At 48.8% G+C, this 22,822-nt stretch overlaps 1 protein-coding gene across 1 annotated transcript in view; it reads right to left on the reverse strand.

The window, feature by feature from the left end:
- DLGAP2 (DLG associated protein 2) overlaps positions 1 to 22,822 on the reverse strand; it is a gene marked incomplete at its 5' end in the record, with an annotated part of 452,741 nt that overhangs the window by 259,472 nt on the left and 170,447 nt on the right. The window contains one exon of the mRNA XM_070364120.1: positions 15,175 to 15,207. Coding sequence (XP_070220221.1) covers positions 15,175 to 15,207 — 33 coding nt within the window. The remainder of the gene's footprint in view (positions 1 to 15,174; positions 15,208 to 22,822) is intronic.

The raw sequence follows: 22,822 nt of genomic DNA on the forward strand, positions 1-22,822 counted from the left end.
GGGGGCTCCCTGGGAAGACGACGGAAAGTCAGACATACAACCCAGGGCTCCTACTCAGACAAGCACCTGCACTCACTGAGCTACAGCAGGGAAAACAGGTCAGGGCAAAAGGCAGAGTAAGCCGTGCCATTAGCAAGCAGCACGGCAAGGTGAGGGTCACGGATGGGGGGCTCAGCATCCCTCCTCCATGGACACCCCCCAAAGCCAGTGCGAGGGCTCAGACACGCCTGGGAGGAAGGGCAACCTCTGCCTGCATTGTCCTTGCTTCTGTTTTGTGGTGGTTCTCTTTCCTAATAAGGTCAAAATAAAATGATCATAAAAATGAAAAAAAATTTACATATGGAAAACTAAATTAATAAAGGCTTCAAAAAGGGTAATATTGATTTTTTTATGAAAAGCATAGTTGACTTTAGTTCTAACTGTTTATATGGAATTTCACGTGCTTTTCTCTTTTTGTTTTGATGGTGTAAAGTTCCAGAGGCCCTGCATGGCTGTTTTCTATTTCAAGCCTGGTAAGAGAAGCTTCTGCATGGGCTTGTGCTGCTGTGTGGACATGCAGGTGTCCGGAGGCACTTCGGCCGCAGGCGGTCTCAACAGCGGTGACTGGATGAAGCCGCCACTGTCCTGCTTCAGCGTGGGGTCCAGGGCAACTCAGGAATGTGATTTATGGAATATTCCTTTGGCATGCAGGGTACAAATCTATCATCGTGTCTTCCTTCTTTATTCCAAATTCTCTGCCACAAACTAGACAGCTCAGGAATCAGTGGTGCTGCTCTGCCTTTCCAAGCTGCAACCCAGGGGCGGGGACCACATGACCTTCTAAGACTTCTTCCTCATCCTTCATCTTATGATCACATTATAGACATAAAACAAGAGATGCTCTGTGTCACTGCTCAGGAAGATGGCAGACCCCGGTGCGGTAGTCAGGCGGCTCTGAGCTCAGTCCAAGTTTCCCAGGGACCTGGGCTGGCAACTTCACCGCTGCACTTCTGATGGTCAGTGAGGAATAATCAGAGAAGAAAAGTGGAGAGCTGTGAAATGCTGAACCCAACGCAGAGAGCAGCAAGCATGCAGCCGTGCCTGCTACAGGTAGCACTGCTGTTTCGGGAAGGACCATGAAGAGTATTTAATAAAGGCTCCCTAATGAAGAAATTAGAGAAATATGAAGCATAGTTAAGTCAGTAAATTAAGAGCAAGGGGATTTCTTCTCTCCTTTTACTAGTCTGAATGTTAGGTATGTAATTCTTAGGTTTAATTGAGCTGGACCACCATTAAAACAAAAAATAGATAAATTTAAAAAATTACCTAAGAAAGTGAATCCAAAGTCACTCATCTTATGTTTCTATGCAAGTGACCTGTGGTTATATTCACGTGTGTGTGTGTGTTCATTTCAGCACACTGACATTTGGGGAGAGAAGTACTACTATTTTAAATAATCTTATGTCATATACATTACAGTATAACTTTAAAATGCATTTTCCATGTAAGAAAAATCTGACAAATACAAATTAAGAAGTGATAAACAGACAATGAGGTTAGGCTGAGACATCATAGCATTCTAAATGATTTTATAAGGCTGTTATTTAGATTGACAAGACTGTCAATGAAAAATGGTTATAGAATGACTCAGGTTTTGAACTGATTTCAAAATCAGGAGGAATATTAATAAGTATATAGCCAGTTGCCCAGAGTCAAACAGTTCTCTGTAGGCACTAAACTACAGAAAATTCATTTAAAGTTTCCCATTTGGAATTATACATCAATGCCATTCTTGCCACACTCTTTGAACAGAATCCCATTTTCCTCACTGGGAATTCTACAAGTTATCTTAATTTAACATGCAGTATATATTCCAGTTCGTTAAAAACAGCTTCTGAGTTGAGGAATTCATATTGGCTAGAGAATTTGGATTAAATTCAAATTCAAACTGATGTTTTCATGCAGTAAACTGCCCGGGCTGCCGGGAGCCAGGTGGCCTTCTGGGAAAGACGGGCGGTCTCTGCACATCAGCAGGCTGCAAGCCTGACCCCCAGCCAGGCCCCTGCCCCGCCCCACCGGCCCCCGCGCTCCCAAGCATGCTGCACCAGGAGTGGAGGGCCAGTGGAGCAGAGACTCCCTCAGTGTCACCGACTGCAAAGGGAGCTGCAACCCCAGACAGGCAGGGTGGCATTGGGCAGCCTCCTGGATCCTCGGTCTTCCGGAGACACTGGGTTGGGGGGATGCCTATGTCCCCGAGCCCGTATGCGGCAGGTGGGTGTTTCCTGCCTGGCCAGTGACGCGGCCCCAGGGGTCGGGGTGAGTATTCAGGGTCCAGGTGAAGGCCTGTCTACAAACTGACGACCACATCCAGACAAACAAAACTCGCTCTCAGCAGCCATCTGGCAGTACAGTTTCTCCATCTTATTGCAGACGTTGGCCCTGAGTAGGGGTTCAGGAGCGGGCAGGACCAAGGTTAGTTCCCAGGGGTCAAGCGGATTTTGTCAGAGATCCGAGGTGGAGATGGGAGCACAAAGTGTTGAAACGTTAACAGACTTTGGGTCTTCCTTCCAGGCTCCCAAGCCCACGGCTCTTTTCACCGTTTTGTGGTCATAAATCTCTAGGAGAAATTGATGAAGACTATGTCCTTCTGCCCCGAAGCAGACACAGACGCTCAAAGTTCCGCACATGGTTGCAGAACCTTTGCACACCTTTGGCTCATGGGCCCCCTGAAGAGCTGTAGGAAAAGCCTGCAGCTTGATATGGAAAGCTGCTCATGCTTCCTGTCTTACGGACCCTTCAAACCCTAACACCACGGTCCCCAGGCCTTTGTCCCCTTTCAGGGTCCAGCTCACCACTGGTCTCAGATGCTGTCCCCACGTCCATTGCTGGACATTTGAATATTCCTCCCACAGCTGAAACTGTGCTGCTTCTCTGGCACAACCGTAATGGAGAGTTACAAGTGTTATAGCATTTACATGAGTGCGTGCCTTTCTTTCCAACAGATGTCATTTCTCCGCTAGCTGATGTCCTCATACATCACAGACCCTCTAAATGCACCAATTCACAGGCATGGCCTAAACCCCAGGCCTGAAACAAGGGCTGATTGTAGAGACAGCCGTTCAAATTCAATTATCTCACGTGTTACCTAAAATGATGATATTCTAATTACTTCTTAAATCTGATTACACAACTTTCTTGTTTTTGCTTCACAATACCTAAGTAACTGTTTTAGGATTTGAGAAAAAGGAGCATACTGAAATCAGTCTAATGCTATTGTGCAAAACCAATAGGAAGTGGGCCTATTAAAGGAGTGATACCAGGTCAACATCCTACGTTTAAGCCAATCAGCCTGCTCAGTCGTCATGTGGCATCTGCGTCAGAGCTGAGCCCCACCTCAGTGTGGTGCCGGTTACCCCGCTGTGCAGAGCCCACTTGGGGAGTACTGCAAAGACACCCCCCAACTAATCACCCCTAGGAAGACCCGAGTGGAAATTTGTTTTATTCAGGGTCACTGAGCATTTTTCAGAAGAAGCCACCACATCCTACACCTCTCCCACCCTGGGCCCCTCCCGGAACAAAAGCCAAGGATGGTGAGGTATGGAGGACTGACGGAAGAGCCGTTTGGATGCTGATTCTTCCCTGCTTTCCTCTCGAGCCTTTGAGAGCGTCAGGGCAGAGGTCGGCAACTCCTCTGGTGCAGGCCCCTGAGGAATCCGCGGGTGGCGTGACAGCGAGGGACCCTGCCTGAGCCCACAGGCGTCTGCCGCCCTGCACAGGTGCTGACTCAGGCGCTGACCAGGCATCACAGGGTGGGACAGGTCCTTCCCACCGGCTCTCTCTTCTGTCAAGGAAGGGAAACCGTTCTGGTGGACAGAGGTGGAAGGTTTCTATAGCTACCTTTTACAGGAGTCCTAAGATGTAAAATATTAAATAGAAAGATTCTTTCTCTCCTCCTCTATTCTCTCCTTACCCTGAGCAGCCTCTTTACCTTAGAAGCCAAATTTTACCTAATGCAAAGAGCTGACTCATTGGAAAAGACCCTGATTCTGAGAAAGATTGAGGGCAGGAGGAGAAGGGGACGACAAAGGATGAGATGGTTGGATGGCATCATTGACTCGACGGACATGGGTTTGGGTGGACTCTGGGAGTTGGTGATGGACATGGAGGCCTGGCGTGCTGCAGTTCATGGGGTTGCAAAGTGTCGGACACGACTGAGTGACTGAACTGAACTGAACTGAACTGGGAGTAGTAAAATTGTTTACTACAATTGTAGTAAAATTATTTTACTATACCTGTTTCATCATCATCATTGTTACAGCCATTGGTTTATTTATAACTACTTATTACAACCACCACTTTGTCAGCGTTTCTTTAGATGTACAGCTATCTCCCCATCCTGTATTGTCCCAATACCTAGAACAATACCTGACAACTAGACACGGAATAAAAACGCAGCAACGGAATAATCAACAACTGAGTAAAAAAGTAAATAAAACAGATACACTCGTCACTGAGCCCCTACACATGCCAGGCACTACGCTGGCCACTACAATCTTAAAACTGCCTTGGAGCGTAGATACTGTTCTCCCCATTTTGCAGTTTTGGCCTCAGTGAAGTTACAGAATTTGTTAAAGGTCTACAGGTTCTAAGGGGAGAAAGCTGGATTTGTTTCAAAACCAGTTTAGTTCTAATCTCGTATTCCTAATTTATACTCTTTCCCCTCTTTTCACACATTTTTATTTTGTACATTTATCATTAGTTTAACTTATTAATTAGCCTGGCAATAGTTACTCTGCCTGAACTGCCATCAGTTTCATAAAGAGGTAGAGGATTTATGAACTTGAACAACAGGAAGTGGGTCAGCCCTAGTCACAGTTCTGAACAATTTGTTCCCATCTGCCTTTGTTGCCACACACCTCACAGTAAGACACTGGGTTTCACTAAACTGAAAGTCAATGATGTGTAACGTCATGAAAACCAATCTGATGTCCATGCAGAGTATCTAGAAAATAGAAGGAGATGTTAGAAGCTAAGAGCTCTCTCTGTAGACGTGTGTGTGTGTGTGTGTGTGTGTAGACACACAACTGGGAAACTCTTTGGCTGCGAACAGCAGATCCACAGGGTCAGCTTCTCACGAAAGTTCACGCTTCCATCAACAGGAAGAAGCTGGACCACCAGCCCCTGATTCCTGGCCCCACTCTCCTGTCCCTGGAGGCAGACACTGTGTTTGTTTCTCTCTAGGAAAGTGATTAACTTTGGATATAAGGCAAGAGCCAAAAAAGGCATATATTTCAACACCTATTTTTAAGGGCAGAGCCAATGATTTTGTATCCTATTAGTCAATGAAGTTCAGATGATCAATAGTCACATCCAGCAAAGGCTCTCCCTTGCCCACTGCGTATCCTACTTTTCTTTCCATTTCTCGTCTCAGAGAAACACGTTTCAGCACGCTGAACGCGCCTGACTACTCCCCTCATTACACGTGGCTGAGCATCTCTGACACTCCTGATCCTGCTCAGGCTACACAGCCCCTGCCTGCACGTCATTTCCCATGTTGGTGAGACGAGGCCACTCAGTGTTTAGGAAACAAAACCACCCATGGTCCACAGCCGGGTTGGGGGCGGGGAGTGTTCATGATCAACAGAGAGCAGAGCTAAAGGGAAGACAGTGTGTCTACAGTGGGAAGGGAGGGGCCTTTTCAAGAGGGAAACATGGGAAAGAGAAGTGGAAGAAATCTGCCACCTGTAGCATGCCTGAGGGCCAGGCCTTTCCTGAGAACACTCGCCGGCCAGGAAAGCAGTCACCTCCACTCACGTTCTCTCACAGGACCCCTCAGGGATCCCATGAAGGGGGGACCACTGTTAGTTCAACATTTTTAGGGTAATGAGTCAGACATCTAGTTTGCTTTCTAGGTTCCAAGACCACTGGTCTGTCTGTGACACCACAGCAATTGTTCCCTTTTTAAAAGTACTTGCAAGCATTTTGCTAACTTGTAAGTCCACAGCCTGAGTTCTGGGTCATTTGATCACAAGATTGGTTGGGGAAGAACACAGAAATTCTATGTTGGAAAGTTTACCTCCAAGGTCATTCTACACTGATAGATGCTGGGAAGACTCAATAACTTGTTATTCGTGACACTGGTAATGAGATGTAACAATCAGAGGGAAAAGCAAAATTATGAATATATATTATTAATAAAAAACAAGGGATTCAGCGGGAAGGGTTTCTCATCTCTGTCAGTCACTTAAAAACAAGTAACTCCTAAAACCCAGCCAAACTGTAAACACAAACTTGGACAAGTATTGGAGAAAGGTCAACTGTTCGACCTTGACTTCAAGTCATATCTTCTGTGAATCTCTTATGACAGACACTGCGGACCATGATGGATAGTCTTTCCAGTACATTCTCAGAGCTCAGAGGACGCAGTTTAGCTTGCAGTGCCTTCCAGCTTTCCTTCCCGGCCCCCAGTGTGGAGTCCTGGGGCTCAGTCAGTGCTTGTGAAATGCAGGCAGGAAAAGGGAGAAAATCCAAGAGGAAGGCAAGGATGAAGGCACAGCCCAGTCACCAGAGGAGGGCAGACGGCGCGTGAGAGCGCAGGCCGCTGTCCTGGAGCCCCAGAGGCTGAGCCGTGACTCTGACGCTCTGCCAGCCCTCCCCCTCTCCTCTGTCCACCTGAGGCGTGTCTCGTGGCTGGCAGGGCCCTGCTGCCGCTCTGGGGACCCACTGGAGAAGGTGGATCCCAAGGCTGGAGGCACCAGGACGGTCACTGAGCCCTGAACCTACTCTGCCCGAAGGTCCAAGGCACAGAGACACTTCCTTGTCTTTGAAAATATCTCAGCACTCGGCACCCGGCACCTCAGAATGACATTCCCAAAGGGTTCTCACGACGTTTGCCAATGTACAGTTCAAAACTCAGGCTCAGAAAATCACAGGAAAAGAGGTGGAGAGTGGAGATAATGCACCCTCTGCAGGGACTCATTCTCAGGGAACACAAGCACTCACTTCTCTATTCTCTGGAGCTTGAGAAGACGGAAAGAATTTTCTCGAGGACACTGAAATCTCATCACATCAACCAAAAGGCAACCTGAATGGGGGGTGTTTTATCCATGGATCCTGAGATGATATGAATAAGATTCAAATTTTGAAACAAAGTTCGTGCATTCCCGACGGCAACATTCTAACAGGGAAGACGAATGTCAGAGCCTGGCCTCATGTTAAATTTCTCCTTATCCATCCTTCCCAGTATTGCAGGGTGGTTTATTACGAATTACTAGGAACACCTCTGATTTGACTCTTCTCAGCATTCAAGTACATATATTCCATGTGCACCTTCACCTCTCATACATGCTTCAGAAGGCAACAAACGGGCTTAAGTTTACTGGCGAGAAAATAGACAGTACTTTATCTACACATAGTAAACTTGAAATCTGATATGTAAATTGTCCAGTGACCAGAAACAAAGAATATTTATTTATTCCTTGAGAAAAGTAATGAGGTAAAATTGTTTCAGTGCCAGCTGAATGCCTAAAACTCAGATATTGCATAATCTAAAAAAAAATGAAATTTGCAAATTAGGGTTCATTTGTGCATTTTATATCATTCTGCATAAATGCATAATTGTGACAGTCTCAGACACCAGATGGTGTGTGCAATTCATATCCATTTTCACTCTGTTCTATTACACGTAATGGCTGTGGTTTCACCTCTGAGTTGAAGCGTACCTTATACAACTGCCTTGGTCGACAGTAAGACCAGACACCCTAACAGTCAGGAACATGGGCTTGTGGGGAGCAGAGATGAAGCGACAGGGCTCCTGTGCTCAAAGCGCCGACAGACCAGCGCTCAGCTCCGAGTCTGACACGCACTGAGCTGCAGCAGGAACCCCGAGAGGAGGAAGGAGGCGAGGAAGGCTGAGAGGAAGCACAACAGGGCACAGAGGTGTCCAGAGGGTGAGTGTCTGCAGGTGATGGAGAGCACCCGGAGCACCGGTCAGGGAGACGGAGCACCAGCTAGTCCCTGAAGGCTTTTCTGGACTTTTCTACATTGAATACAAATATATTGCAAGTCTCATTTCCCTGTACACATGAAACTAAGCTCTGTTGAGATAACAAATGCCAACCAGTCCTGTGTGTCCCATGATCTCCCTCCCTGCTCATCTCTCTCTCACACACACACACACACACACACACATAGAGTCCCCACCAGCCCTTCTCCAGCCTGTCTGTGTACTCCTGCAGTTCTGTGTTAGGAGGTAGGACCAGAATCCAGAGGGCCCATGTGTTAACTCATGGCCCCAAGAAGAGAAGGCAGAGATGCTCTGCTGAGAGAGTGTGGTCCAAGGAATGTCTGCTCCTCTGGAGCCAAGAGGGTCCTGGACTCCTGCAAACATTTCCAATAAAAGCTCAGACCGTTTGGGCAAGCCACAGAGCCACAGCACAGAAGGACTGAGGTCAAGCAGAAGACTAAACCTTGACCTTGGCCAGAAATATCTCCCTTCAGCAAACAACAGACAGGGCTCCCAGGAGGGATGCTGGGTGCCTGGGAAATGCCCTGGATCCTCTGCTCTCCCTGGGGACCAGCTCCCTCCTGCAAGATTCTGCTCAAAAATTGAGGCGAGGGTTTCCCATCGGATTCTGGATCTGTCAGTTTCTCGTTGTAATCCTCTTTTTCTTTTTTGCATATTTGAGTCAGTTCTACTGTTTTAGCTTCTAAGAACTGTGACTTTTTATCGTTAAATAATTTTATTGATGTGTAAAAACACCTGAGTCGCTTTTCTAATGTATTCTGCATTATCTGAGCCCTTTGGTCTCTCCCCTCCACCCTCTCTTCTCACGTATTCTGTGTTATTTGAGCCTCCCCACCCCTCCACCCTCTCTTGCCTCTTCTGGAGAGACTTCTGCTGCATGTGTGGCATCTTCCTCACTCCCCCTATTTTCTCAGAAATGGTTGGTTATTAGTCCATTTGGCATCAGCCTTTACGATGGGAAGACTCCTTGTCATCGTAGTCTGTGTCTTCTCTCTGGCTATATTTAAGATCACTTGTTCAGCCCGCATATTCTGTAGCTTCCCTTTATAAGATGTGGGCATGCCTTATGTATTGTCTTCAACACTGGGAGTCTGTGGATCAAGAGGCGAGACCTGCTGCTTCAGTTCTGGGAAAACCTCAGCCTTTCCTTCTCGAGCAAGGCCTCATCTCCCCCTTCTCCTTCACCTCGCGCCCAACTCCAGGCGCGTGCTTGTGCTTCCGCAGCGCCTCCCCTGCACCTGCATTCTCGTTTCATGTCCCCTTCAGTGTCTGCGTGCAGCTCTAGTTGACGGCCTCATATCACTTTCCTAGTCAGCTCTTCTCTTTCCAGCTCTGTCAAATCCACGTACAACATATGGACACGGCAGCGAATTTCAATGACATTTCTTGTTTCTAGACACACTGTTTTTATAATCTGTCCTTGTTTTCATACCAGATACTTCCTTAACTCTGGTCTTTTTTCCTTTTGAAAATCTATTTAGTAATTTTAAACCTACCCAGCACCTCTGCAGGTCTGTTGATTCTCATGCTTCTATCAGGGTTTCTCACCCTGAAGTTTCTTTATACGACAGGCAATATTTCACTGTATGTTTATCTAAAATGAGGGTTATTTTTAAGTGGAGAAGGAGCTCCTGGAGCCCCATTTTGTCAAAGATCCTGCAGATAATTTGTGACTGGAATCAGCCACAGCAGTCAGGCTTGGACAGAATCCTAAACGCTTCTGCTTCTAGAACAATGTCCACATTAATTCACCACATGGACCTCTGACTCAGCTCGTGGGAATTCAGATCTCACATCCGTGCCTGCAGTGTGCGTACCATTGGTAACCATGTTCTACCCATGGCCGTGGAAATGTGATAAGCTTCCTTCAGTGCTTTCTCGGGCGGATGTTCTCCAGGCCTTCTCTCACAAACGGGGAAGCTCACTGAGCTTCTGGGGTTCATTCCCGGGGCTCAGCCTCAGCATCCCTCCCCATCGTCCCTCCCCCCGGCGCCTCCAGCCTGCAGGTGCAGCACGCCTCTTCTCTGACCGCCTTCCATCCTTTCGGGGTTTACTGCTCAGGGGCCACTGCCTCGGGACTCACGCCCACCCTCAGGTTTACAATCCCCCGCTAATTCTTGGGACCTAAGCGATTCTCTCACTTTCTTTCATTCCATCCAGTTCAACTACGTGCTGAAAGCAAATGCTGATAAAATCGTGCAGCGACTTTATGTCTGTAGCAGGGATGGGATGTCATCCATGCTTCTATGCCTCCATCATAAACTTTTATGAGGAACAGTATTCTCTGTCTTCCCCTAGGCAGTGTTTTCTGATTTCCACTATAACACAAGCCATTTTAAGGTCCTGGAAGACAGATTGGTTGGAGCAGGGTTCTGTTTTCTCTCACAAATTAGGTGAATTCTTCAGTTCCTAAGCAACACTAATTTTTTCTAGAGTGCCTGGCGCATGTGGAGAACTTAATAAATGGTGGTTATCTTCCACTAACCATCCAAGAAGAGCAATCAGAAGAAAATAATTTTTATCTAAAGCATACAATTAAAAAGCTATGATCTCAGGACCAGAGGGGCACTGGTTGTTGCTATTTGAGAACCAACGCCCCCATTTCTGCAGATGGGGGTGGGGGCTGGGAGGGGGTGGAGAATGCTTCTCACTGAACCCTCTGATGCCCAGTTATCTAAAAGCAACCTTATTATTTTCCCTAATTGTTGAGAGGCCTTAAAATCTCAGGATGACACACTCTCAATTAAGGTATAAAAATAGTGCGGAAATTTCCATCGTTTATAGTCACTAGTAGGGAAAATCTTGAATATTTGCACTTAAAAAAATCAAGAACATAATAATACAAATACAGGGAAAATTCTTTTTTGTTTGTTTGTTTTTACTCGGGGGTTATGAAGGGAGACGAAGTATTTTGGACTCATTCTATTTATAATAAAACATTGGAGTGTATATGTTTGTCCAAAATTCCAGTAGCAGTATGCAATTTCTGTTTTTAAATGATCAAAGTAAAAAAATATTCAGATTTAGAAAGAAAATTTCTCACTTCAAACTTTCTGAGATTTCCCATTTTTAACCTTAATCTTGTTTTTTTTTGGATTGGCATTTCTACAAATAACGTTTTCCCAGTGATCTGATGCATCAGTTCAGTTCAGTCGCTCAGTTGTGTCGACTCTTTGCTACCCCATGAATCGCAGCATGCCAGGCCTCCCTGTCCATCACCAACTCCCGGAGTTCACTCAAACTTGTGTCCATCGAGTCCATGATGCCATTCAGCCATCTCATCCTCTGTTGTCCCCTTTTCCTCCTGCCCCAATCCCTCCCAGCATCAGAGTCTTTTCTAATGAGTCAACTCTTCGCATGAGGTGGCCAAAGTACTGGAGTTTCAGCTTTAGCATCAGTCCTTCCAAAGAACACCCAGGACCGATCTCCTTTAGAATGGACTGGTTGGATCTCCTTGCAGTCCAAGGGACTCTCAAGAGTCTTCTCCAACACCACAGTTCAAAAGCATCAATTCTTCGGTGCTCAGCTTTCTTCACAGTCTAACTCTCACATCCATACACAACCACTGGAAAAACCATAGCCTTGAGTAGACAGACCTTTGTTGTCAAAGTAATGTCTCTGCTTTTTAATATGCTCTCTAGGTTGGTCATAACTTTTCTTCCAAGCAGTAAGCATCTTTTAATTTCATGGCTGCAGTCACCATCTGCAGTGATTTTGGAGCCCCCAAAAATAAAGTCTGACACTGTTTCCACTGTTTCCCCATCTATTTGCCATGAAGTGATGGGACCGGATGCCATGATCTTCGTTTTCTGAATGTTGAGCTTTAAGCCAACTTTTTCACTCTCCTCTTTCACTTTCATCAAGAGGCTTTTTAGTTCCTCTTCACTTTTTTCCATAAGGGTGGTGTCATCTGCATATCTGAGGTTATTGGTATTTCTCCCGACAATCTTGATTCCAGCTTGTGCTTCTTCCAGCCCAGCATTTCTCATGATGTACTCTGCATATAAGTTAAATAAGCAGGGTGACAATATACAGCCTTGATGTACTCCTTTTCCTATCTGGAACCTGTCTGTTGTTCCATGTCCACTTCTAACGATCTGATGTATATGCCACCTCAAATGGTCCACTGCTTTGAAGCGATCATCTTAAGGTCTCTATCACTGAAAAATCTTTTTTTCTAAAATCCATCATAACATTTTTGTAGCACATTCCTGCATGCCAGATTTGTATCATAAGAGCCTTTTTCATTCCCTAGTTTTAATTGGGTTAAATGACATAAATGTAAGACACTGTCATTACATTAGAGCAGATTTCAAATAAGTTCTCTTCGACCCTACCAGGCATCAGGATCTGTCTTCCCACCTCAGAAAATTTCTTAGGAAGGAGAGCAGGTTGAACCACAGAGTGTAAACAGACAGAAAGTCCATGAACAGTTGGCTATGGTCCCACCACGGTCCACAATTTTCTTGGTGCGCTTGTTAATAGGCAAGTGGTAACATGCACCTGTCAGTGATGTCTGAAAACCACCATATACCCTAAATCATCTCCCTGTATTACAGTGATGGATTATATCATACAAAACCTTCAGAGAGTCTTTCAGTGTCAAGGAAACCTTAGGAGGTAACCTTGCTGTATGACATCCAGTTACTTCCAAGGTCTAAATGACAACAGGAATCACTAGGAAAATGACACGAGTTGAGATGGTCTAATTTATTAAATTCGTATAGAAAATTATGTCAACAAATAAGATTGCTCTTAGTAAATTTTAAACTTTTTCTTTTTTTTTGGAATGGGTCCCCATTCTGGGTAGAAAGGAAGATTCCAATAAATAACAATAAATTCCATTAAACATCTTCATCTCAGAAAAACATAGTCATCCAAATTTTAGAAGCCTTGCGATGTAGAGAGCGTAAGCAACTGGCATGTTCAAACTGTGATCTGCGTTTTACACACAATTAAACTTTCATGATCTCCGGAAAGCAGGCCTCTGCAGTTCAGGAGCCCACAACCTCAAAGTCCTGAGGTCCGCAGCCTCCCACAGCTTGGTCCGCAGTCTCACTGGCATGATAGATACTATCATCTGAGGCAACGCTAACTATTCAATCTGGATCCAGGAACTGCTCTCTCCCAGAGAACTCATCATTAAAATGCAAATAGGTGTTTCCCACTTGACTGGTTTAGTGGTGAAACACTGTTCACAGCCCTGACACGAAAGGGAGCTCCATCAATTGATGCCTTAACCTTCCGGGTGTGATGAGTGCATGGGCCCAGATCTGAGCCTGACATCCTGCCGCCAGCCGCTGGCTCTGATCCTCGCTCTGCAGCAGGCTTATGAGTTAACTGATAGAAGCTGCTGAAGAAATTACGAACAAAAAAGCTGATTTCAGATTCTGCTCACTGCACCCAGCCAGCCCTCACTCAGACTAATTACTTAAATGATTTAAAAATGTATGAATATTCATATGATCGTGCTTTTCAAAAAATAAAGCACAGCTGAGCCCGTGCCATCCAATCTTTCCTGCTCTCTCGTGTGGAGCAACCCCACTTGCGTGTCTGAAACCCTGAAATGACTGTGAGAGGGGAGGAGTCCTGCGAGGGGTCAGCCCTGGTCCCACGGCCACCTGGCTGCAGCCTGAGACCACCCTGACCCTCAGGGCCCCTCCGGCTGGATGACTGGGGTCACTCTCACACCAAGTACAGTTGGACTCTGATTAAACATCCACAAGCCCATCTGCCCCAGAACAAGGACAGCTGCGTCTCCCCTCCCCCAACTGGTCCCCCTGCTGGGCTGACAGCGCTCCTGACCTGGACCTCGGGCAGGTGGACGCAGCTCATCCGGGTCGGGCAGGCCTGGGTCTGAGTGTAGGGCTGGGCCTCTGCCTGGACCTGGACCTGGCTCTACCGTGCTCTGCTGCCGGCCAGCCAGGGCTCGTCCACTCCAACCTGCCCCCCGGGCATCCATGGAAACACTGACACCCCTCGACCCAGCCTGGATTCCAGACGACACGCGTGCCTGAATCAGCGCTTCACCCCTCCCTGCACACCAGGCTCCGCTGACTCCACTCACTGGCAACAACCCCACGCACACACCGTCAGCCCACGGAACGCGGACGGCGGCTCACGGCAACATGGAGAGTGAAACTCAGCAAAGGTTTGCAGACACCACCATGTACAACAGCTTCATGCTTCAAGACTCCTGCAGTGTGTGTGGCACACACTTCCACAAAAAGTGGGGGCGCAGAGGACAAGGGGATTAGATGGGAGGCCTAGGCATGGGCTCGGCCTATGTGGGGATGACAGGAAGAGCTGAGACAACAGGAAAAGACACAGGACACACTGGAGAACTCCATCTGTCACCCCCAGACACCCCAGGACACCCACAACCCCCAGGATGCCTGACCCCCCATGACCCCTGGCATCTCCGAGGTTCCCACACCACGCAGATGAAACCCTCTCCCAACCGTCATCTGGGAGCAGCTGCCCCAGGACCTTAAACCCTGAATGTTGTTTGACCCTGGAAACACCAGGGCCTAGATTTCGCATTTCCATAACTGTGAAGCTTAAGATATCAGCATCTGAGCTACCTGCAGCTCTGTGTGTCACCACATGATCCTCAAATAGCACAAGAGCAGTTCCAAACAGTCACAAAATCCAGGTAGTGCAGTGCTTGATGAAATTTTCAAGTTACCCCCTTGCTCACTCTTTTTTCAACTCGTGGGCAGACACCTCCTTGGTGGTGTGATCCCATGCGTGGATGGAAGCCCCGTGGGGGGCACACGCCACACGCTGCTGGGGGGCCGCTGCTCGGACCCCACCCTCTTGGCTTCCGACCCTGACAACTAGGAAGGAAGGGCTCCCAGAGGCCTCCTTTCATGTGAGGCCTGTTGCACACCAGCTAATTTATCTAAAGCCCATAAAAACATGTCTCATACATTTCTGAATCCACATCCGAGTGCTGTGGTCTGGGAGCAGTGCCAATTCTCCTCTGGAGACAAGCATCTCCCACCCAGTGCCCGTCCCATGCTCGGTTCTGATTCTCCTCCTCACTTTTTCATCAAACACTGCAAAGACCAGGCTATGGATCTGTAACCTGCCTCCGAAGGGCTCCACGGTGTCCATCACAGGACAGGGGGTGCCCACCTGAGGCTCGTGGGACAAGGGGCACTCACCTTCTGGCTCTCCGCAGAGGGTGCACTGTGACTCTGCAAACAGAACAGAGAGAGACGTTGGTCAGTCCCGGCTCAGCCACAGACTCAGACTCAGCATTAGCCTGCTTGCAACCCGGCCACCCTGGCAGGACGAAGGGCTCCGACCTCGCATCTCAGCAGATTTTATTGTAAAGAAACCACTGTTGCAGGTGTTTTACATGATACAGTTTTTAAATGGCAGCGACTGTGTCAGATGCATCTGCTCACACTAGACACACGTTCACAGCTGTACGTGACTCATATTACTCAGCTGAAATAACGGCAATATATTTATCACTTAATATTAATATTGAAAACTTTGATTACAACTCTGTTAGATATCTCAAGCACAAATAATTATAAGCAAACGTATAAAGCTGTGTTTCAGTAAAAACACTCAAATGGACAAGTACCGAGTGCTCACAAAGCAGGCCCATGACTGGGGACCAGGCTCTGCGGGAGGTCCCAGGATCCCCGGGGACACCGCCGCGGGCTGCACCTTAGCAGAAGCCAGGCACTTGCAGGCACAGTGCAGGTGGGGCTGCGGGGCCATCCCCCCAGACCCTGCACAAAGGGCCTCCTTTTCCAGAAGAGCCTCAACCTGGACAGCAGAGCCGGCTGCACACAGGACTCCCAGCCCTGGGGTCTCTCCCCCTCCACTTCCCTCCAAATCCAGGCCCAGGGGAAAGCCCCACAGGGCAGATATAACACTCCCACCCCAGAGGCCAAGGACCCGCCGTGAAGGAGCCCACCCTCCCCAGCTCACCAGGAGCTCCTGCACCCCACCCTCTGCACGCTGCACACACTCAGCTGCTCCGTGTAGGTGGGGCCACCAGCACCGCCTGCATTTAGGGATGTCCCAGACCCCAGGGGCTCTTGTCACTGTGACAAGGGTCCAGGCGGCCCATCTGCAGGGAGGGGAGGTCACCACTGGGAGCTGACGACGGGGCAGGGGAGGGGTGGCCACAGGGCAGAGGGTTTCACGCCCAGCCCCACACTTGACCCTGACCCACTCTGCCCCTGCTGCCCTGGAAGGGACCAAACAACACCAGGTTTTTACTTGGTACAAGAATCGTGCAATGATAACTGAATTTGCATCAAAACTGACCCACAAATTCAAGACATTCTCAGTGGACTTCATCTCCCTCCAGGTTATTATGTTGTATGTGTTCAAAACTATCCCACAAGTTGAAACCACAGTAACAGCACAATGATGATGACGATGGTGGTGGCCCAGTAACGGACACCCTCAGGAAATTCAGATTCTGTGAACCAAGGATCATTCTTTGGTTCAAAGAAGAAGTGGGGAGATGGTATTAGTTGAGCCCGTGGCATATTAACTTCTCCAGAACGCAAGTCTTAAGCAAATGCCATTTCAAATTCAATTATTAATGCATTTATGCCTTAGTCTTTAAAGAATCGTTTCCAGCAAGATCATAAAAATCTGTCATCCGTGTGTCACGCCCAGGACATGCAGTGGCTGGTCCAGCACTGTCTGCATGCCTGACAGGTTCTTCTCCTAAAGATCAAGCACGGCCTTCTGCCACGAGCCGCAGGCACTGGTAACAGGAGGCAGTGAGGGCCCAGCGCGTCCAGCAAATGTCTTCTGGGGCAGCCAGCCCGAGCTGGGGTAAACAGTTCCCAGAGCACCTGACCTCCCACGAGCTGGAGGGAACAAGCAGATGCTGGGAGCGCTGAGCCTGTGTGAGTGGGCACGCTGGTCAGGGCTGATCCTCATCACCAGGGTTGTGACCTCCAGACGTTACCACCTCACCATCAGAAACACACACCAGAATGACAACTGACCCCGGATGGTGACCCAAGTGGACGGCGGGCTGTGGACCTCACTGTGATGACACCCACTCTGAACTTCAACACTTGCTGCCTCTCCGAGCGCCTCAGAGCTGTGGCCTTGGGACTCCCCACCCAGGGATCCCTACCTGGTGTCTGGGTACAAGGACCCATGACACAGGGACAAGCCCCATCAGCGCTGGGGATTTGCTGGCAGCTGGGTGCATGGGGCGGATGTGCACACATGGCAGGGTGGGCACATGCTTAGAGTCTGTCCTGCCTGGGGGTCCTGCCCGTGCTCACAGAGAAGTAGCTAATGTAACACAGACGTCTCCCAGGCAGCAGCGGGGAGGCTCTGGAGCGGGAGGTCCACACACGAGGTGTCTCCCCTCCCAAGGGTGCGGTGGGTCCATGGACTTGACAGGATCCTGGACACCGTCAGCTCACAGGATGCCCACGTGAGAACACTGACACTCCCAGAAACAGATGAAGACCATCGAGTCCACACCTCCTGTAAATTCCCTGTCACCTGACAGGAATATCTGCCCCCAATTACACCCCATCCTGTCCTGTGCCCTGTGTATAAACAGGAGAAAGGCGGCCTTATAGAGGCCGATGTGATTAATGTCACAGAGGCTGGACAATGTGCAGTGAACAGCAGCAGCTCAGAGTGGAAACCACGGCTAGGCTGTGGGAAGCTTCCCAGGAACTTACTTAGGCAGTGAACGGTAGCACTGGGGCTTCCCTGGCCAGGGGCAGGGAGGGACAGGCACCAGGCCCAGGGCCTGAGGCCCCCGTGTGGGAAGTTGTAGGAGAGGCCGCAGCTCTGGACAGAGCAGGATGCTCACAGCTCATGTTGTGGCAATGAGTGGACTTGGGGTTAGCAGGTGTGGCTCACGGGGCTTTTTGGGGGTCGTTTCTCCCAAATAAGAAGGGCTGTCAGTGTCTGCGATCTGGGACCTTCCTCTCCTCCCCAGGGCTCAATCAGCAGCGGGAGGAGCCATGGCAGAGAGAGAAACTGGGCTCACTGGTCTAAACCATGAAGCATCTTAAATGAGGCAGTCTGGGGAGGGGTAGGATGGTCCAGGGATGAAGGCAGGATGTAGGAGGGTGGAAAGAGTGATTTGGCACCAGGCAACGTGACAGAGGGGGTGCAGCCTGGACCCCTGACCATGGGCTCAGGGGACCTAGACCCTGGGCTGCTGATGGGCTTCATGTCACTCGGGATTTGCTGTAAAGCAGCTAATTCACAGGCAAGTATGTATGCGATACGGCCACTCAGGTGGGGGGCTTCCTCTGAACTGGGGCTGCGAGGTCTGTGAAAGCCCTGACCCTTCAGCTTGGTTTCCCATCTGGTCCTCGTCTAAAAGGTGGCTTGTGCTGCTGCTAAAGTGGATTGACACGCACAGACCAGGCACTGAGTGGGGCTTTGTGGGTGAGGTTCTGGCTCCGCGTTTTCAGGCTTCTGCCTCCCTGTGCTCAGACACATCCCCAAGCCCTGCGCCAGCTGATCACACCCTGGAATCCCGTGACAGGAAAGGTGGGATCCCGTGGGCCCCCGGGATTCTGTCTGTGTTACCACCTTCTTCCCCAGAGACCCCCGGTAAAGACTGCGGCAGTGATGAGGGAATAAACGTGATGCATTGTGAGTTCACCATCATTAGTGCAGAGTCTCACTTAAATTAGGAGACGACTACACTCACATATGCTAATTGACACGAGAGAGAGAAATCTGTCCCTGCTCCAGGTGCACCCCGGAGAACTCGCCTGTGCCCACGCTGCAGGTCTGGCCCGCTGGAGCTAGTTCGTTCTCCTGTGTGAGTGCACACGTGTTCTCATCCTTACGCGGAGAGGGACGCCGGTGTGAACCCAGAAAGTGTTCTGCAGTGGAGCTGCTTGTCTCAGGCCTGTGAGTGAGTCAGTCACCTCCCCGCTCTCCCACCTGCCCGCCCTTCTCACGAGGTGACCCAGGGGTGAGCTGACAGCAGCTCCCCAGGGAGCCCCGGGGGGATAGCTGACGCTCAGAAGCCCTGCAAGTGCCCTGCCAAGCTTGCTGGCGCAGATCCGTGAGGCCACCAGGGCTGCAGGCAAAGCCGACTTCAAGATCACTGAGAAGAGGGCAGCCCTTTCCTGAGGCTTCTTCTTCCCATCAGCACTCCATCAGCAGGAAGCAGATGGGGTCCCGGTGCTCCAAGAAGGCGGTCGGCTAGGTGCAGGGCGCAGTGCACCCGCTGCGGCAGAGAAGGGTGACCTGGGAGACCAGAGCTGGGGGCGTGGTATGAGCCAGGGGTGTGGCCTGGGCTGTGGGAGTGGCTTGGGCAGGGGGCGTGGCCTGAGGGGTTGTGTGACAGGCGCCTGAGCTGAGGCATGGCCTGGGGAGAGGAGTGGCTTGGATTGGGGGAGTGGCCTGAGATGGAGGGCGTCGCCCTGGTGGGCAGGGGCGTGGTCTCAGAGGGTTGGGCCGTGGGCTGTGCCAACCGCACTCACTGACTGTGCCTGTGCCCAGTCTGCCTTCACTCCCCCAGGGCCGGGAATGAAGGGGAGGCGGACCCTTCGTCTCCGAAGCCTCAGGGCAGCCGGGAGTCAGGACACAGGATGCTCCGTGTGCTCTCACAGGGAGGAGGTCCACAGCAAGGGCCCCGCAGGCAAAACACCCCTCGAATGGAGCCAGGCATGCTCTCCAGACACGCAGACGGCACGGTGATATGGCGCTCACTCACCCGTGCACTTGGGGTGATGCTGCGTGATTCAGGAACAACATGGCTTCATGGCAAAACATGGAGCAGCTATATGACACAACTATGTGCTAATATGACAACATGTGATATGATAACAGGACATACACACATACATACAGGCATGACATGGCTGTATGACACCACTACATGGTAATACATATAACATACATGACGACACAACTATGCTCGATGACAGCATGACTGAAAGACAGCACAACTTATAATAACATGACAAAAGGACAGCATGACTATGGTCACACAGGACAGGTCACAGCATGGCCCTACAATGACATCGTGGTATATGATAATATGACCGTAAGACAACAGGACTGTTTGAGAGTATCACCTGACAAAATATAATAGCTCAAGAAACCTGACTGTTCATCAACAAGGAACACGTGAATAAATCGTAATTTGCTCATTCTATGCAATCTTGTGTACTAAACTGGAAAAACTCTGAAACATTAAAAAATAGAGAGTCAAGGGTTGAACACTGCATCTTCCAATTACGAAAGCGCTGTCTTTAATATCATTCAACAAATATGTATAGAGAGCCTACTGGGTGCGAGAATTTATGCTGGCTGGTAGGCACTGATAATATTATACTGTGACACGTGGTTCTGTGTATTCATAAATGTATGGGGAAGCCTAGAATAGTAAACAGCAGATTTCACCGTAAGTTATTTCTAAGTAATAGCAGTGTATAGCAGGAGGCTGGTCCTAGGGGTTAGGTGGGAGACAGAGAGGATGAAATGAGTTCTTGGTGAACGTGTGTGAATTTGTAATTGGAAAGGCACTCTTTAAAATGCACACAGGTTAAGAATAAAGGAAAACAATATTTCTGGCACAAAGTCCATCTATAAATACTAGCTGTTAATATTACCATCATCTGAGTTTGTCTTTGTTCCAATTTCAATGCACAGGACACAATTTGCCTATCAAAGGGGGAGCAGTGGATTCTACCCCCAGGGCTGGTCCAGCAGTGAATGACATCATCATGTAACTCCTCCCCCAAACCTCGCACATGCTGATCAATCACCAAATGTTAGGAATGCCCAGGGTTGGCAAGAGTGACCTGGGTTTGGCAGGAGGAGCAGGCCTTGTCTAGATGGTGGAACCCTTTCGGGGAAGGATAGCGTATGTCTCTGAGGAAGGCATCATACAAGTTTGTTTCTAATCATTTTCAAAATATTTTGTCAAGAAGACAACTTCTATGTGTAGTGTCTCTTACCTGCTCAGGAGCCACATCACCTGTGAGCTCACACCTCTGCTTACCGCTTTCCAGCTGTCAACGCCCTGCTTCCCCACAATGCCATGGTTGACTCTGGAACATTTCTGGGGAGCTGACCTATCCTCCAAGGCAGCTTGATTTAAGGAAGTTAAATGATTTCTTAGAATCTCTCAGGAAAAACAGGGTCCTAAGATTATATTGTAGCCCACCAGGCTCCTCCATCCATGGGATTCTCCAGGCAAGAATACTGGAGTGGGTTGCCATTTCCTTCTCCAAGATTATTCAATTCAAATGCATGCTCACTGCCTGGCAGAGATGCACTGGGACGCAAAGTGATCCAAGAGTAAGTGTTCCCAATGTAGCACTGACAGGCCACTCTATTTCCACATCATTTTTATCTATGAATTCAATGCTGCTTAGGACTTCAATCTTATTAATTCCCAGAACTACTGGACTCAAGTGACTAGATTATTTTTCTTTTTTAAAATTAATTTTTATGAAGTATAGTTGCTTTACAATGTGGTAGTTTCTGCTGTACAGCAAACTGAGCCAGATATATGTATGAATATATCCCATCTTTTTCAGATTTCTTTCCCATTTAGGTCACCACAGAGCACTGAACAGAGTTCTCTGAGCTGTACAGCAGGTTCTCACCAGTTATCTATTTTATACATGGTATCAATAGTGCATATGTATACTACTTTCATTCAGCCAGGAAGACAGGTGCCCAAAGAGATGAAGGCATTCTCCTCTGGCTGATCGTGTGGGCAAGGTGGCCGTAAGGACAAGGGATCTATTAATATTGCTGGGTGACAGACGCTCCTGAGATGCAGCCATGACACCTAAGGATCCTGGACATGGGAGGCTCCTGCCATTTTTTTTCTCAGCACTGACCAAATACTCAAGGGCGCGAGCAGTCCTCTCCCATCAACTCCACTGTCCTCACAGAAATGGCATGAAGACGCTATGCTAAACTTAATTTCTTGTTTTCCAAGGAGCTGCCCCAGTTCAGTCTCTCCAATATCACAAGCTGCCACAACCTCTCTCCTAAAAACGTGATGTCCCCCAGGCCCTGCTCTTGACCCATTGCTTGTCTCACTTTTCAAGGCTTCTTTGGGTATGTTCACTTAATTACATGACTTCAAGGACCCGTCACGTATGCTGACGACATGCCCCAAGCTCAGATGCAGAGACCCAGAGCTGCTGGTGCCGAAGGCCCCCCAGCCCCCCAGGTGCCTGCTTCCAGCAGAGATGCCACTCCCACCATCTGGACCTGGACAGCCTCCTGTGTTTGCCTTCTACCCACGTCCACCCCACTGCTGCACCAAAGTCCCCATGCTGGTCATGCTGTCACCTCTGCCCTGTCTGTCATCGTGTCTCGCACCCCTCCCGAGGACCAGCCTCAATCGACACACCCCACTGACCAGGTGCCCCGAGGCGAACCAGCTACCTCTTCCTATGGGCCCTGAGGGTCTTTACACTTCAGTCAATGGTTTAGGGGGGTTGTCTCCCCTCTAGCTGGGCTGTGCGGAGTCCACAGCTAGGCATTCCTTGCACTCATACCAGGTATTTCTTAGAATTAGAAGAGTCTTTGAAAATGGAGATTCCAGTCCTGTTTTGAAGAGGAAATCTCCCCAAGGTTTACACTGTATTACAATCAATCCCTATTCATCAATCTAACAGTATAAGCTGACATTCCTTAAGTAGTTTGTGCCACACCAACTACATTTACATAAATATTTAGTCATTCATCTGACTAATATCTCCATAGGGACCTAGTCACATATATACGTACACACATATATATATGCATACCTAAATATATGAGTATGTATATGAATGCAAATATGTGTAAATACATAATATAAAA

This window comes from Bos mutus, chromosome 27 (assembly GCF_027580195.1).
Source record: "Bos mutus isolate GX-2022 chromosome 27, NWIPB_WYAK_1.1, whole genome shotgun sequence".
In the NCBI taxonomy this organism is placed as follows: Eukaryota; Metazoa; Chordata; class Mammalia; order Artiodactyla; family Bovidae; genus Bos; species Bos mutus.